This window comes from Bidens hawaiensis, unplaced genomic scaffold, assembly GCF_021521415.1.
Source record: "Bidens hawaiensis isolate Kalapana, Puna unplaced genomic scaffold, B.hawaiensis_p1.1 tig00000458_1, whole genome shotgun sequence".
NCBI lineage: Eukaryota > Viridiplantae > Streptophyta > Magnoliopsida > Asterales > Asteraceae > Bidens > Bidens hawaiensis.
In genome coordinates, this window is record NW_027491030.1 from 2585596 (window position 1) to 2601916 (window position 16321).

General features: G+C 32.0%; 1 protein-coding gene across 1 annotated transcript; it reads left to right on the forward strand.

Moving 5' to 3' along the window:
• The first annotated feature begins 12565 nt into the window (after positions 1 to 12565).
• LOC143626662 (uncharacterized) lies at positions 12566 to 15041 on the forward strand. Its single transcript, XM_077096668.1, has 3 exons — positions 12566 to 12913; positions 13454 to 14197; positions 14796 to 15041. The coding sequence occupies exons 1-3, from the start codon at positions 12656 to 12658 to the stop codon at positions 14982 to 14984; spliced, it is 1191 nt and encodes a 396-aa protein (XP_076952783.1). The 5' UTR covers positions 12566 to 12655; the 3' UTR covers positions 14985 to 15041.
• The last annotated feature ends 1280 nt before the right edge of the window (positions 15042 to 16321 follow it).

Below are 16321 nucleotides of genomic sequence, written 5' to 3' on the forward strand. Positions count from 1 at the left end.
AGACACATGCTGATAAATATAAATAAAAGATATAAAATTCATGTATAGTTAGCATCGCATATTAATGCGCATATGCATTTAGTTATGATACTTTTGAACCAATAATGATTCATATTATGATAGGAAATGATATAGAGTGCATTGTTGGATATCCTTTAACGTACTCAGAGAATGAATCTTGTCTTTGGTAAATTGTCTCAACATTTTAGATGGACTTTGATAGATTGATACACATATAATTACACATATACTCAAACTACAGGTCGAGCAATAATCACATCGTGTCAATGTATTTCAAAAATTCTCATTCTAAAAGTTCTGCAGTTTCTCTCGATGATGTGTACATCATCACTGTAAACTGTGATTATATAAACCTTTAAGAGTAGAATTTTGATAAAAGTATGACAAATGACATCCAACTTATCTCCCCCCCTTATCAAAATAATTATTGATTGTACAATGCTCAATCCGACTATATTAGTCCATACGCAATAAGCATAACTCTATGCATTTTCCAATCTATTATGAATTTCTTTCCAACTTGACAAATTATGCATGTGTGTTCACTTTTCTAGGATTTTTGTTGCATAAACTTGCTCATTTAACACATCAATTTTGTATCACATATCAAAAATCCATATTGTACAATTTCTTTGTTTATTGAGATATTGTACTCATCATGTACATTCTCTTCTATGTGTGTGCTTATTGATGCAAAGAATTACATCATTAAGATTTAGCAATTAATCTTTCAAGTATTCAGTTACCTTAGGAAACTCTTCAGGAGTTTCATTAATGTTCAACATATTCAATAATCGTAACGTATTCAACTACGACTCTATACACAACAATCATTGTGTTTTCGAGAACTTACTTTACATGATTTGATAACTCAAATCCTTCATAGATTTTCTTGTAAACTTTCAGTATCAACTGAATAACAATATTTATTGGACGCATATCAATTCTCTCTTTATATTACCAGACTGTTTAGTTATCGGAAAATCATTGCTTCCACCATTGGAGAATGTGTCTCCTCGTATTTAATCATGGGTCTTTGCAAAATCCTTGTGCCATCAGTTTTCCTTATATCACTTGATAAATTTTCATAACTTATATACAAGACCCGATTTTACAACTTTAGTTGTACGTACTGCTGGTCCAACAAACTTTCCGTTATTTAGAGAATTCAGATCTGCCCTGTTTGCGTCTTTCCACTTTGGCCAATCATTTTTTATAGGCAGATTTAGAATCTTGATCCTCATAATCATTTCAAGCGCTAATTATATATATAAATAAGTATAGCGACGTCGACTTTATTTCTATTCCATATATCTTTGTAGACATGATACAATATAATTTATTGAGAGCTCTTTGTTTTCAGGTACCTGAGGTTCTTCAAGAACCATCATGTCTAACCTCTTTTAAGAGACCTTTTTATTGCACCTCGACTTGACCATCTTCATTACTTGCTCCAATTTTCGAGGAAATTTTACCTTTGGAACCGATCAGTCTACCACGCTTCACGCGTGCGTTAGACTTATTATCAATACGTGTTTGTCCTTTTGGGACATTTATTAATTGGAGCATTAGCAGTCGTATAGGTGTCTAGTTAGACACTCTCTTTTGGTCAGTGAATCGTCTGGTAGATGATTCGTTAATCTTTATACATGAATTATCCTTTGAACTTTTAGTTCATATAATTTAGTTTGAGGATCAATGATAATTCATTCCAACTAAATTTGTTTTCCAACTGCTTTATATCTCCCCTGATGTTGGGAATGTTGATTCACTATAATGAGCCGAAAATAAATGTCTCATTAATGGCTCTAATATAATCATAGATATCGATATGAATTCCCAACTTCCTTTGTGGTCTCATCTTTGTGTCTTGTGGTGGATTAGTTTTAGTATATAACACACACGAAATATTAGATGAGAAATACTTGGTTTCTGACCAAAACCAATTACAATGGAGAGGAAGTATCATAACTTCTTGGCTTGATGTGAATTAGTTTTCAAGACATGTAAAATCATATGTACTCAAATACAAACATGAACATTTGTTCTTATGATAATTGCCTTTGCAATCAATTATAGATGTTGAGTAATCGTCTTTAAATAAACAATTTTATGTAAGAACATAATCTGTTATGAAGTTCTACACTTTTCCAATGATCATTATTAACTTGGGAATCAAATTCATTATTATAACCGAATATATATATATACCAATATGGAATAATATGCTTGCTATCTTATTAGCTAAGCCATAGATCATGCAAACATGAAGTTGCGATCTTGATATCCATTTAGACGATGCATCGATTTTCAAAACACTAAATGGTATCATGTTAGGATATGCGTATCATTTTCTCAATTCCATAACATCTAGGGGTTCACGCCCACTTTCAGTCGGTAAATAAATGATTTCCCTTGAGAGCAATATACATGTATAATTATTACGAAGAATAATTTGGTTCCTCAATATATTTCACATCATTGACTCGGTGTGGTCTAACCGGTCGTGCCATTAGATAATCATGATCCATAAACTTTAGGTTTATGATCGTATATGTAGTATGCTTCTTTAATGGAAGACTATAAATAATATGAAAGAACATTGCATTATCGTTTCAAACGATCATGTGATTTCACTTTTGTATTTCCACATTTTGTTCTCATATATGATCAATCTTTTTGTGACTTGTGGTGGTTGATCTCATTATTAGTATGACCATCATTATAATTTTAATGATCAATCTCATTACTAATATAATCATCGTTACAAGTTTATCAATTTTGTTCATGATTGCAATGATCAATACATTATCACATTCACTTTAGGGAATGGTATTTATTCATAATTTTCTCAAATACGGATACTAAATAACCTCAAATGTTTCATACGTTTTAATGATACGCTACTTCAGGGGCATATTTGAGGTTTGACAAATGAAAATTTGTCTTATCCGGTTTTTTCTCATAATTAATTTTTTCTTCATATAACAAATATTGAGAAGTAATTACATAAATGAGTCATGTAAAATTTATCTTGCTCGATCTCATATGATCATCCTTACAATCTTTTCAATTATGCCAATGATCACAACGATCAATATATAGTCACATTCATTTTAGGAAATGGATAAAACCACACAATTTCATATCAAAGCATATATATACTTTTAATTGAGAATGGCTAATATGCTATTACTTTTGGTTTAAACTTTCTTTCCAATTCTATTTATATAAATAAACCATAATATATCATTAAGATATATTATGTATTAACAACTAGTTGCAATAAAATTGAGGTATTAAATTTTCATCAGTTCTAAATGAATATTTATACAACTAGCGTATAAACCACATATATATCTTATAAATATTTGTCATACTTTGAAACATCAATAAAGTGTCATATCTAATCTAAGTCATATTTAAAACAACTTTTGATTTATTAACCATGTATACAAACTTTAGATATACATACATGCGTGTAACAGAAGAATAGATAAGCAACTATTATTGTTGCCAGATTTCCGTTCAAGTTCATCTTCTTGATGTTCAATTTTTTCTTTATATTTAACTAATCATATAGTAGTCTACATAATAACTTACAATTTGAATTTTTATTTTAATATTTTTTAAATTTTTTCAAACTCTCGATGCGTGCAACAACTATTTAAAACAAGGATGGTAGTATAAAAAAATACTCATTTATTAGACATCACATTAAGAAAATCACCAAGTATAAAACACATGATACAATGATCAAATATATTATTTAAGAGAAAACTACATTGTTTTAACTTTTATAAAATTGAGACTAAGTTAAAGATATCAATCAAGTAATACAATATATCAAATATTATTTCACAATATATAAACACGTTATTATCATAAGTATTTATGATAATCATATAATAATCATAAAAGCAATATTGAACAATTATTTGAACTTCTCCGACAAGAGGTCTACTTTATCAAACCAAAACTTTTAATTTTATATAATTTCCAAATTGATGAATTCATACATCTTAAAACCGGTAATAATATCTTAATATTATTTTTGTTAATATTATAATGGAAATATATTCACTTTCATAGAGTACATCGTATGATTCAATATTGTTTTCAAATAATAAGCAAATATATTTAAAAGTTAACTAACTATTTATATGAAAACAAGATATAAGATTTATAAGCTAGCTGTTTCAGAAAATCATATCGAATGAATCACTAAACTTTTTTTTTAATTTGGTTAACACGCCATTATATAATAGGCTACTTGCACCATTAATAATTTTTACATAAATGAGAATGAATTCATGAACAAGCTGAACTGGTAGCCCCAAGCCCATACTATAAATCAAAATTGAAAACCATGTCTAATTAACATCTTGTTAGCTTTAAAAAGAATTTCAGTTGACCGAATAAGCCCAACCGACTTAATACCAGTTAAATCTTAGGAAATCTAAACCAAAAAATTTGATAAGTTGTAATTCAAAATTATTATAAATAATAAGTATTAATCTCGTTTAACCAAAATTGTGTAGTCTCAATACATATAGTTTTGAGATATTTAAAAGAACAAAACAAATCTCAAACGTAACCCAAAATTATATGACTCCTAATATCATGTTTGAGAGAATTATGTTAAATATCTACGTACCTTATGATGTGTGAGTGTGACCAAACTTCAAAAGCAGCTCGTGCTGATAACGTGTTGTAAACAACAACCTATTAGCTAAAGCATAGGAGAAGGAGATGTAGGGTGAGAGGGAGAGATTTCATTAACAAGGTGTGTATTACAAAGAGGTACAATGAATTATATATAGGAGAAGAAAACTTGTAGAAGAAGCTAATCAATTTTAGGTGTTGATAACCATAATAATATATATGTATAACAGTTATACTATACTGGGCTGGAAAATAAAAACTAAGTGAAAATAATCTAGAATTCTAGACATGACATGAGAATTTAGGAACTAATATAAGATGACTTAGTTAACATTCACTTGAAATATTATATTGTTTAGTACCCTTAACTTCTTACACAACGCCGGTTATCATACAACTTCTTCTGAACTAATATCTTGTCAAGCAACAAAGATTTAGCGCGCGCGCACACACACGTATATATGTGTGTGTGTGTGTGTGTGTTTGTGACATGACTAACAGCTAGATGGTGTATATTCACGGTTAGATTTTTCATATGTCGACAAGGACGGACCTACCCTTGTGGTGCAGGGTTGGCTGTACCCTGTGAAAAAAAAATTATAGTACTATTATGTATATAACGATATTCAACTGAGAAAATTTCTTGTTGATGTTGATTATACTACACCATTTCAAGATAACACCTATAAGTAAGTGTGTGTGTGTAAACTAGAGAGTAGATTAAACACATAATCCAAGTGAGTTATAGTTTATTATTGATTTTTCCCTTAATTGCATGGAATTAAACAAACTGTCCAAAATTTTGATATAGCTAAGTTCCAAAATGAAGACCATTTAAACAGGAGGTTCTATTTTTTAAAGATTGGGTGAAGGAATGCTTATGTTCTAAGTTTCAGAAGTGATCAGAACAATTATCAGTGTAACGTACAATTGTTATCTTATATCTTTTAAGAGTTTCAAAAGGTAACATTAATGGTGTAATGAGTCATGGAGGTTTTCCCTAAGGGTTACCTCCATAGGGTGGTCATGTGTTCGACTCCCGATCAAATGGTTTAATTTTTCCAGTATCACAGGATTAGGAGTGTTTGTTGTTCAATTAAAAGAAAAAAAAAACAAATGTAATGATTGCTTAGAGTTCAAAGTACCAGTGGCGGAGTCAGGATTTTTTTATATGGATTCGGGATTTTTTAGTGCTCGATTCTTTTCCGGCGCCAAATTTTTCGGGCCGGGATGGGTCGGGCCCGTCATATGGTCAGATAAATAAGGTGTCATATCACTATCATAACAAAAGTACATCATTAACATTCAAAAATGCACAAAGTCATTTTAAATAAAAAGAAAGAGCCGGCCGATCATTGTTGTATGGTTGAAGTCCGTCAGATGAGCGCTGAGGTTGTGAGGCGATGGTTGAAGCCCTGAAGCGAACTAGCGAAGGCGATGAGACGAAGAACGTACTCTCCTTGTTGATATATAGAAACATTAGTTGGCCGGTCTTGTTTTGTTTTTGATTTTTTTACTTAATTTTTATTTAGGTATTCTGTTTAAAAATGTTAATTGGGTTGGGTTAATTAACCAATTCTATTAATTATTTTAGAATTTTTTTTATTATATATATGCGGGTTATTATTGGCCAATTTATATTGTTTGTTATTAATTTTTATAGTTTATTTTAAGTTTTTTATATTTTATAAAAGAAATCTTCATTACTAAAAAAAATTTTAACTAAAAATTTCATAATCAGTGTAGGGATGAGCCGAACCAGTACTGAAATGTTCGTTTCAGTACCGGTATTGAATGCAAAATTTGAGAAATACCGGTACCGGTACCAAAAACTCAAAAACTTGGTATCGATTCGGTACCAACGGTACCAATTTCGGTATACCGTTATCTGTTTTGCTAATACATAAATTAGTGGGTTCGAATGCTTTTTTTTTTTAAATGATACCAGGTTCGTTCGCCTATTAAGAATAGGTTTGCTTGTTAGTTCTACACTAAATGTTGTATATAAAACCGAGAAAAGAACCTGTGTACTCAATGTGGCTCCTCTACTAGTTCAAACCATAGATGACCCAAATCCAGCAATAAATAGATGCCCGAAATCTCCCTCTTCATAGCCATATGTTGTATAAATCTAGTACACATAGGGACCCTATAGCAGTCCTTAGCTACAACCAAATAAAGACCAAACATCATAACGTTTCCAATTAAGATAACATGTCCAAAAAAAGTTAATACGCCGGTCCACAAAACCTAACTAGGTCGATCGGACTTATTCTTTTAGTTGAGGACTTGAGGGTATATATTACCAAACGAAGCTAATTTGCTAACTTTTCTACGAGTCATCAACCACGTTTCTCATCAACCACGTCCCATTAAAAGTGAATATTTTTTTTATCTCATTACAAATGTTCACATTCAAAATTTATTAATCAATTTCCAAGTTTACCCTTAAACACACGCAATTAACATTAATAAACAATATTGATGGAATCAATTTCCAAGGGTATTATTGTTATTTGGTAAGCAAAAGGAGAGTACCTAATTTACCGAAGATATTAATACTATAGAGAAGATTGCCTTTTTATAAATTGACAAAATGTTAAATTGCAAAAGATTGGATTAAACAAAATCAAGATGCACGCACGTACACATAGATGCATTTTTTGTAAAAAGAAAAAATGAAGAAGAAAAATACAGTAAAATATGATATATATTGGGATGATATATATGGAGAACTAAACCAAACTATACTTTTTACCGACGACTAAAAACTATTCACTTCCTACTCCTAAATGCATGAAATTATCTACACCCATGTCAGAATTTGGATCATGATCTTCTTCTTAAAAGCCAAGTGTCGTTACCAAATAACAAAGACTAGAATGTCAACTAAACCAAGCTTAATGACGATTCTAACTCAAAGTGAAATGTGACAATATATTTTGGTGAAAAACATTTAACTATTTAAGTCATATAGTGACTTTCCTGTAATAGCAACGCATGCATAGTAGGATTACAAAGTTAAATGTTGACCTAACAAATTTATTCCATCTCATCCATAAAAAAAATGTTAAATGTTTTGACCAAACGACCAGGAAACAAGAGCAGAATATTAGTACATCTAGTAAATATAACCAGGACACTCCTACCTACAGTGTTGTAAAAATCGCTAGTCGCTAGTCGAGCGGTGGGGTGGGGACTAGCGATTAATCGGGATTAGTCGAGATTAATCGGGATTAATCGGATCGGACTTTAATGTGTAATTTTCAGTTTTATATATACATGCACACATTTTTATATGTAGTTTTCAGTTTTATACATACACAAACATATTTTGGTTGGAATTTCGCTTGAAACCACGGGTTTTTGCTGAAATATCCCGTGGAAAACGACCGATTTTGGTGGGAATCACACCAGATACCCGTTATTTTTGGTCGGAATCTTGCCGGAAGCCGCCAAATTTGACCGGAAACCGTCGATTTTGGCCTGATTTTACCATTGGTCGATTAATTAGCCGACTAGCCCGAAATTAATCAGTGAAGTGGAGACTAGCGATTAATCTGGGATTAATCGGTGACTAGTCGGGATTTTTGCAACACTGCCTACCTATCAGTTCCGTTACCAAGGTAATTAATCACAATTGTATCACAACAAAACAAATGAGTATCACAACATTTGCCGTTGGAAGGTTTCGACAAAAATATGTCAATTAAGGACAATCGTAGGGCAATCTCACTTGCGATAATGACGAACACTACTGACTACTGAGGGATCATTGACTGAATACCATGCCGACGTATCACCAACAACTTTTATAAGGTTGTCCAAATTAAACTTGTCTTTTTCCGACTGCTTCAGTACTGATGATATCTCCCTTGATAAAATCGATCGGAAGTAAAACTTTTAGCCGTATAGAAACAATACGTTTAAACAAGTTAAACAAGATTACCACATCGCATAGAATGGTATACGTCGGTTACAATGTGCGCATAGTATGCAAGATTTGGAAAAAACTCATTTTTTACAAAAAAGTAAAAATTATATATGTGTATATACGATGAATTTTATTATATATTAAAGAGAAAAAAAAAATACTCAGTTTTATGGTATATTGAAATATTGAAGCACAAATGTTATTTGAGTTTAAAATCAATGAATTGGTACTTACCAAAAAAAAAGTCAAGACTGGAGCTAAAAAATTAATTTATTTTGTTTTTACCTTTTTCCATCTTTACTAACTTTCAACTAATTATAAAGCGCAATTTCGATTAAAATTTGACAATTTAAAAGATAAATGATAAAAAATAATTCTACAATATATGATGAAAAATATAAAATAAGAAAATGAGAATATCCCACTTTGAATAAATAAGAAGATAGGTTTATCCCACATTGGTAAATTAAGAAAGTAAAGTTATCCCACATTACTATAAATAAGAAATGATAACTTATCCCAAATTGCTAAAGAAAATTTTGTAAGCTCTTTATAAGGAAGAAAGAGATTTCACATGATAATATTATTTTTATGACAATACACACTCAAATGGTTTTAGCGAGGGTGGGAGCACGGTCGAAGTGCGAGAGACGCAATGTGCAATGGCGCACGCTCGCATCGCCGTAAGCCGCTTCAGAGGCACCTTAGTATTTTTGGTGAAAAACAAAATTTTTATTCCCATCATGCTACGCGTCGGTGGAGTTAGGCCTCGTCGCAGTGCGCGAAGAGTTATAGTTATTCGGAATATTTTGTTGTTCATCGCACTACGCGACGGGCACTTAGATGACCCATTGCGATACGCGACATGGAGGCTACGCACTTTGACATGTTGTCTACCACGTGGCATAGCTAGTGCTGGCTCGGCAGACCTATATGGTCGTCGCGCTAGACGATGACCTTATGTTTAGGTCGTCGCAATATGTGACCGATTTTAAAATCAGCTATAAAAGGGAGGTGATCTAGCCTTCATTCTTCGGTCATTTCCTTTCGTTCTATTAGACTTTCTTTATAGTATAAGTGTCGGTATAATACCTTGAGTAGCTGCAACGATACGTTATCCGATTGATCGAGACTTTAATACACGAATCCAAATCTCCGCCTGAACAAGGTGAGATTTTGTGCCATCGTGCAAAGTTTTCAATCTTGTGATGATCGTTAAAGCTATTCCATTTATACCAATATATATGTACTACATTATGTGCTTAATACCTGGAAGCTCATCAACAATAAACTTGTAAGGTGAGACATTCGAGTTTTTAAACAACTCATATTTGTGTGAAACAAATGGTTTTTCAATATTATCATGATAATTTTTAAACTTATTAAACTCATGACAGATAGTCCAATGCTTTCAAAATATTTTTAAAAGTTTTTAATTAATTACTTTACAGTGATCAAGTATCTGTAGACTTACAGGATGGTTACCACTGGTATATATTGTGAGGTTTTGTATACAATGCTTGCATAATGGACTATTACACGTTACTTATTGGACAAGTGTTAGCAAATACGTAATATGGCCATATATAGTCACAGCTACAGTTGAGTGACAAGTACTTTTTGGTATTTTGTAAGCAGGCAGGTGTAAAAACATGTTAATGTTGTAACTGTAAAAATATATCATTTACAAATAAATGTATTCACTAGTATTTCCTACTAGTCAAATATTTTTTAAACATGTTTCAGATGACTTGTTAAAGACAAAGAAATGATACACAGGTGTCTTCCAGCTTAAATAAGTGACACACCACCAGAATAAAGAAATATATTTTGCAAATTAAGTTTTATCCCTATAAAACCTTTTTACACATAAATGTAGATTTTGTCTTAGTTTATAAAACAAAAGTCATGGTGTTTTATACTTTGATAAAAATTTTCTAATCACGATCTTGATGCTACCAGATATTTAATACACCGATACCACTATTCGTGTTCACGGTCGGGGACTGTGACACAAAATCAGTTTTAACCATTAAACTAATTTGAATACGGGTCTATTTTGTGAAGTTACAAAACTAAAGTTAATAGAAGTTCTCTAGTTGATTTTTATCTATTTGGAAGTGACCATGGATTGGAATTTGATGATAAAAGGAAGAGACTAAAGAAAGAAAGCATTATTGGTAGGTAGGAATAGTCCATGTGATAGGCTCCATATAAACTTGGACTACTGAACCAACAGGACAAAAGAATATAACCGGACGCAATTCATCTTACAAGCAGCCTATGACCCAACCTGTTCACTTTAAACTAGGCCATGTAATAATAATATCATGGAATGAAAACCCAAAAAAATAAAAAATAAAAGTAATAAATAAATTAACTTTATAAATCACGAAAGTAACATTTGAATTTAATTTAACCATTGACTGGTCTTAAAAGACATTAATAAAGAGCTTTTGGATCATTTCTGATGCTTCGTTTGTAAATAGATCAAAAAAGAGAAGATAGAGAGGAGAGAAGAGGAGACATGGCTCAAAAACCACCGTTTTTGCTATTCCCGTTGCTCATGCTCTTTGATTAAGATTGCAACATACATGGTGCGGACGCTCTATAAAACGTATAACTTCCTTATCATATGTGTTGTCGAACTTATGTCAAAGAGTGAAAACCAGCCAATGGATGATTACAATGACACATACATACTTCTTTGTTTTTTTCTTCCTTTTGTTTATTTAATTGTTTTCAAGTCCAAATTGAGTTTTATGATTAGTGAAAGCGAGTATGGACATGACACCCTCATTTGCATGATCGGTTTATATACTAGACCAAGTTTCATACCTGTAAGGTCCCGTGCACATCCAAATGTGTAAGGCTCGTGCCTTAATTGATGATTATGTGACAAGAAAGTGTCCGGCGGCCCCTTAATGGATCTATACAGTATGTGCACGTTAAAGCTCGCATGAACCGTATAAACCCCAAAAATTTAGGGAAGCTCCTTTTAAACTGTAAGTCGTCATGGTGAAGTGAAGCGATCGGGAGAATTTTGAAGGCGACTGACGCGAAATACGACTTCTAAACCTGATTTTGGAGCTTCATATCAGTCGAGGAGGCTAAGAACTAAAGATCTGAGCTCCGTATACGCTTCTCCATCATTCTCTGGTTCTAGATTCTACGTTATAGATTTCCTTAAACGTACTTTTATTTTTTGGGCTAATAGCCATAGTAACTATCTAGACGAGATGATTCATGTTTGATTTGATTCTTTTGGATGTTTGATTTATCTATGTAGGCTTGATTTCAATGGTTTGTTAACTTATGATAATCTTGTGGATGTGTATGATTGCATGATATAAGTGTTTGTTCTATTGAGTTGTGTGAATTAGATATGTCTTTCAAAGAAGTGATTCTAGTTAGATTCGATCTATTTATCTCTAGGTTATATTGACGTCCGTTAATCTAGGGCTTAAAACCTAACACTCGTAAAATACAACACGGTAAAATAATCATCAAAACATGTGAGCTACCTACATAAAAGTTTATAATAATTTGAAAACTAGTTAGTGTTTTCTTCTAGCTAATCTTATATAGGTCTTAAATCGCACCATGTTGAGGTTGAAAGACTTAAGTCATTGATCTGCACGAGTATAGTTGATAAATTCTAAATCACAAATGTTCATAACAAACCTAGTCCAATTTAAGACATATAAAAACATATCTTATTGCTTATTTATTATCTGTTTCAATGTGATCACTACTTTTTAAATAAAGATATATTGCGGGGGTAACGGGTACATATAAGGTTTGGATCCCCATATATTTAACTAATTTAAAACAGACCCCCACCACCTCGTATTACGGTAGCCGGATCCAAAACAACCACCACATCTATCTCTCTCTCTACATATGCCAACAAAGAGATAAATTAAATATTAAAGCTGCAAAAAAGCATATACAATTCATCATCTTCTCAATTCCCAATGTGTGAGTTTCTGTGTAATCATAATTAATACTTATATTATTATTATTATTATCCATATGGGAAGAGGAGAGTGGTTGTACAAGGCTTCCGGCGGCGTAGACGGCGGTCGGAGATCACCGGCAGATAGTAAACCGATGAACAGAAAAAAAATTAAAGATAAAAACACTTCTGGTTGCATGAGTGTCATCTTCAACATGTTTGATGTTCAACACCACCAGTTTCGGTTTCATCATCCTTCTTTCATGCCGGAATCCACCGTGGACGTAGCTCCGGTGTCATCAAAAGTTAAAGAAGAATCAAACTTAAAGTTACCGGTAAGTTGATTTCAAAACTTTTGAATATTAGATCTACTATCAAGTTATGGTAAGAATGGTTGGTGTGTGATCATTTTCCAATAGTTAATATTTTAGAACAAAAAGATTAAATGTTTAGACAAATTTAAATGTGTATACAATGCTTTGTTTTTTTTGTTTTTTTTTTTTTTGTAAGTGGTTGCGGATTTAAGCTTCATGATAGATAAAGGTGTGAAATCATAGATATGGTATGATTAATTAGTTGGTGTGTGATGTGATCATTTTCCAAAAGAAAAAAGAAAACACATTTAGAATAAACAAGTTAAATTTAAATGAATGTATATGTAGTAGTGTTTAAGTGGTCGCGGATTTAACTCTCATGATAAATAATAAATAAATAAAGGCATAAAATCATAAATATAGTTGGTATGTGATTGTTTTCAAAAGTTACTTTTAACAAAAAAAAAAGTTGAATATTTAGATAAAGGTGTATAACGTTTGTTTTTTAAGTAATTGAGGTTTTAGTTTTACGATAATTTTAACATGAAAATCTTAATGTAGATGGGTAAAATCCAAATCAAGACAAAACGAATGACTTTCACCGATGAATTATCAGAATGTAGCAGCTCTCCGGGTACTAAGACCCCTAATCTCGTCGCAAGATTAATGGGACTCGATATTCTCCCGGAATATTCCTCCCCAAGAGCATCGTCTTCCTCCACTCCCGCGACCTCCCACCACCACACTCGTTCATTACCCACGACTCCCAGAATGTCAACTGTCAGCCGATGGTCAACAGACAACATCGATCACAACCACCACCACAGACTTTCTCTCCAAATCAATAAAGAGAACTACAACAACAAAAGTAACAGTAACAATAACAATAACAGTAATAATAATGTGGGACAACGTCGTTTGGATATTATGGTCAACCGGCAAGTTGACCATTTGAAAACTCAATATGCAAAGGAGATTACAAACCAAATCAGCCGAAGATTAGGTACGGACATTACAAACACATTGTCCACGGCGAAAAGTATTGATCGGAGAATAGATTCCGATCTTGTTTTGCTTAAACCTAAGAAAGATCCAACTGTAAAACTATCAAAACCGGTGAAAGATGAAAAGATTAAGAGAATTGCAAGTGAAATTAGATATGATTTGAGGTTAAAGAACACAACAAAGAAGAAGTCAACGGCATTGCCTAAACATGTCTTGAATGTGAAGAACACAACAAAGGTTGGTTGTTACAAAAGAGAGATGACGTCGTCTAGCTCAACCGCAAGATCATCTCAGTTGAAGGTACTTTAATTTGGTTGTACATTAGTTCTGTTAGTTCTGATGTCATTCGTTATATTCCTAATACTTTAGGGTTTGGGATAAGGACTAAAATGTGTCAAAAATATCTATTTGACCAATCAATTTATATATGTTTGTTTAAAAACTCGTTTACTCGGTCACCTTTTAATAATTGCTCAACGTGATTTTTAAACGATCCGGTTTTGTTGCGCGTCAAAAAATCGACGGTCGCTAGTTTTTTTTCTTTTCTTATTTTAAATATCTTCAGAGGCGATGAGCTTATTATGGCTTTCCAATGATTATTTTAACTTCTGACGATATTTAATTTGGCTTCTGATGAGATTTACGTACTTTGGCATTTGACAAGATTTTTTTGTCCTCTACGAGATTTTTTTGCTTCCAACGGGATTTTTAGAACAAGGGGCAGATGCTTAGTTAAAAAACTAGTCTGAGTAATTATTAAAAAGTAACCAGGTTGACAAATTTCAGAGAGGATATTATAAAAATTAACAAGCTGAATAAATGGACATTTTGGTTATGTGCCGTTTAGTTACTATTGGTTTAATTTAAGTTTATGGGAATATTTGATTTTATTTTGCAGGTGTCCTTACCTAGTAAACTAAACTCATCGTTCAAAGATGTCACTCACAAGCCCAAAACATCTACCGTCACCACCACCACCACCTCCGTCGCTAAAGGCGGCTCAATCTTACAACGGTTGAGGGAGATATGGGGAGGAGTACGCGTAAGTTGTTGGCGACGGCGTATGCGAAAGAGGCGGAGGATATAGTGAAAGAGATGGAGAATGAGATCATGGAGAATTTGGTGCATGAGATTGCTACGGGAACGGTGGTGTGACATGTTACATGTTGAGGTGATCAAATCTTTTGGCACAAAAAGACACGTATGGAAAGTCACCTTTCATCATGTGACAAAGTGAACAACATTGGTTTGTACAAGCCCATGATTATCGTAGTTATTTAGTTGTTTATTTTTAAATCTTTTCATGTATAAATATGTGTGTATGTTAATTGATATATGGGGAATATAATATGTTTAAATTTATTTAAACAAATAAGGCATCAATAGTCTTTTGTGTAGATTCACATGTGCTACTACATGCATATTTATGCATTTAAGAAAGTTTAAGAGGAAATGAAATTAAGAAAAACAGTGAATTTGAGTTATAAAAATATGAATTAAACAACAATATAAGTAATTTAGGCTCAAGCACATCTGCCTAAGCTACTTATATTGAGTTAAAAGAATATGAATTATACAACAATATAAAATTAAGAATAACCTGCATAAATATGGTTAGGTGATATTTGTGGTTCACTATACAACATTGATTGTGAATAATTCAACAAGTTTATTTCAACAATATAAGTAGTTTATGTGCACATCTTACGTCACGCATCATGTCGTCCCCACAATCATACAAAAAAAAGGTAGTTTGGGCTACTTTTCATGAATATGGTTCTAAGATTTGTATTTTCAAATTTATAACATACCAAAGTAATTAAAAGCTTGAAAGGTGGTGTTTCCAATTTAAATAAGTGCCATCTTCTCCATTGATTTACCTTTCATGATTCAACAAAAATGGAAGCCTATTAATGTCTACAGATGAAAGTGGATGTCTTATAGCAATATAAATAACTTGCATCATTATTATTTTTCAAATTGAAATAGTAACGCTCTCTTTCAACTTCTAAATTTTCCCAAAGTAATACAGCACAACCACACATAGAGGTATATGCATAACCTTTTATTTTTTTCATAAATTTATAATGATGTGATTTTGTTTCATTTTTATTTTTATAGTTTTAGATTTAGTAATTTTATAACTTACTTTTAATATTATATATTATATATATTTCCTTAGAATTTCAATAACTTTTTTACAAAAAATTTTTGTTCATATTATATGTATTTAGAAAACGAATAAAAAAAAAGCTAAGAGGATATGAAATCGAAGAAACAGTCATATATGGTAAAGAAAACGTATTAAAGTTATCTATTTCACTAAATCGACACATAAACGTCTTTATATGATTCATGTTATTCTCAACGTAATATCGATTGTGAATAATTCAATAAGTTTGTATCAACAATACAAGTAGTTTA

What these genes read in the sequence shown, in the direction of transcription:
- LOC143626662 (XM_077096668.1), top strand. Translation starts at nt 12,656, where the DNA reads ATGGGAAGAGGAGAGTGGTTGTACAAGGCTTCCGGCGGCGTAGACGGC. An exon ending in AATCAAACTTAAAGTTACCG is followed by an intron (nt 12,914 to 13,453) that starts GTAAGTTGATTT and finishes ATCTTAATGTAG; the next exon opens with ATGGGTAAAATCCAAATCAA. An exon ending in CAAGATCATCTCAGTTGAAG is followed by an intron (nt 14,198 to 14,795) that starts GTACTTTAATTT and finishes TTTATTTTGCAG; the next exon opens with GTGTCCTTACCTAGTAAACT.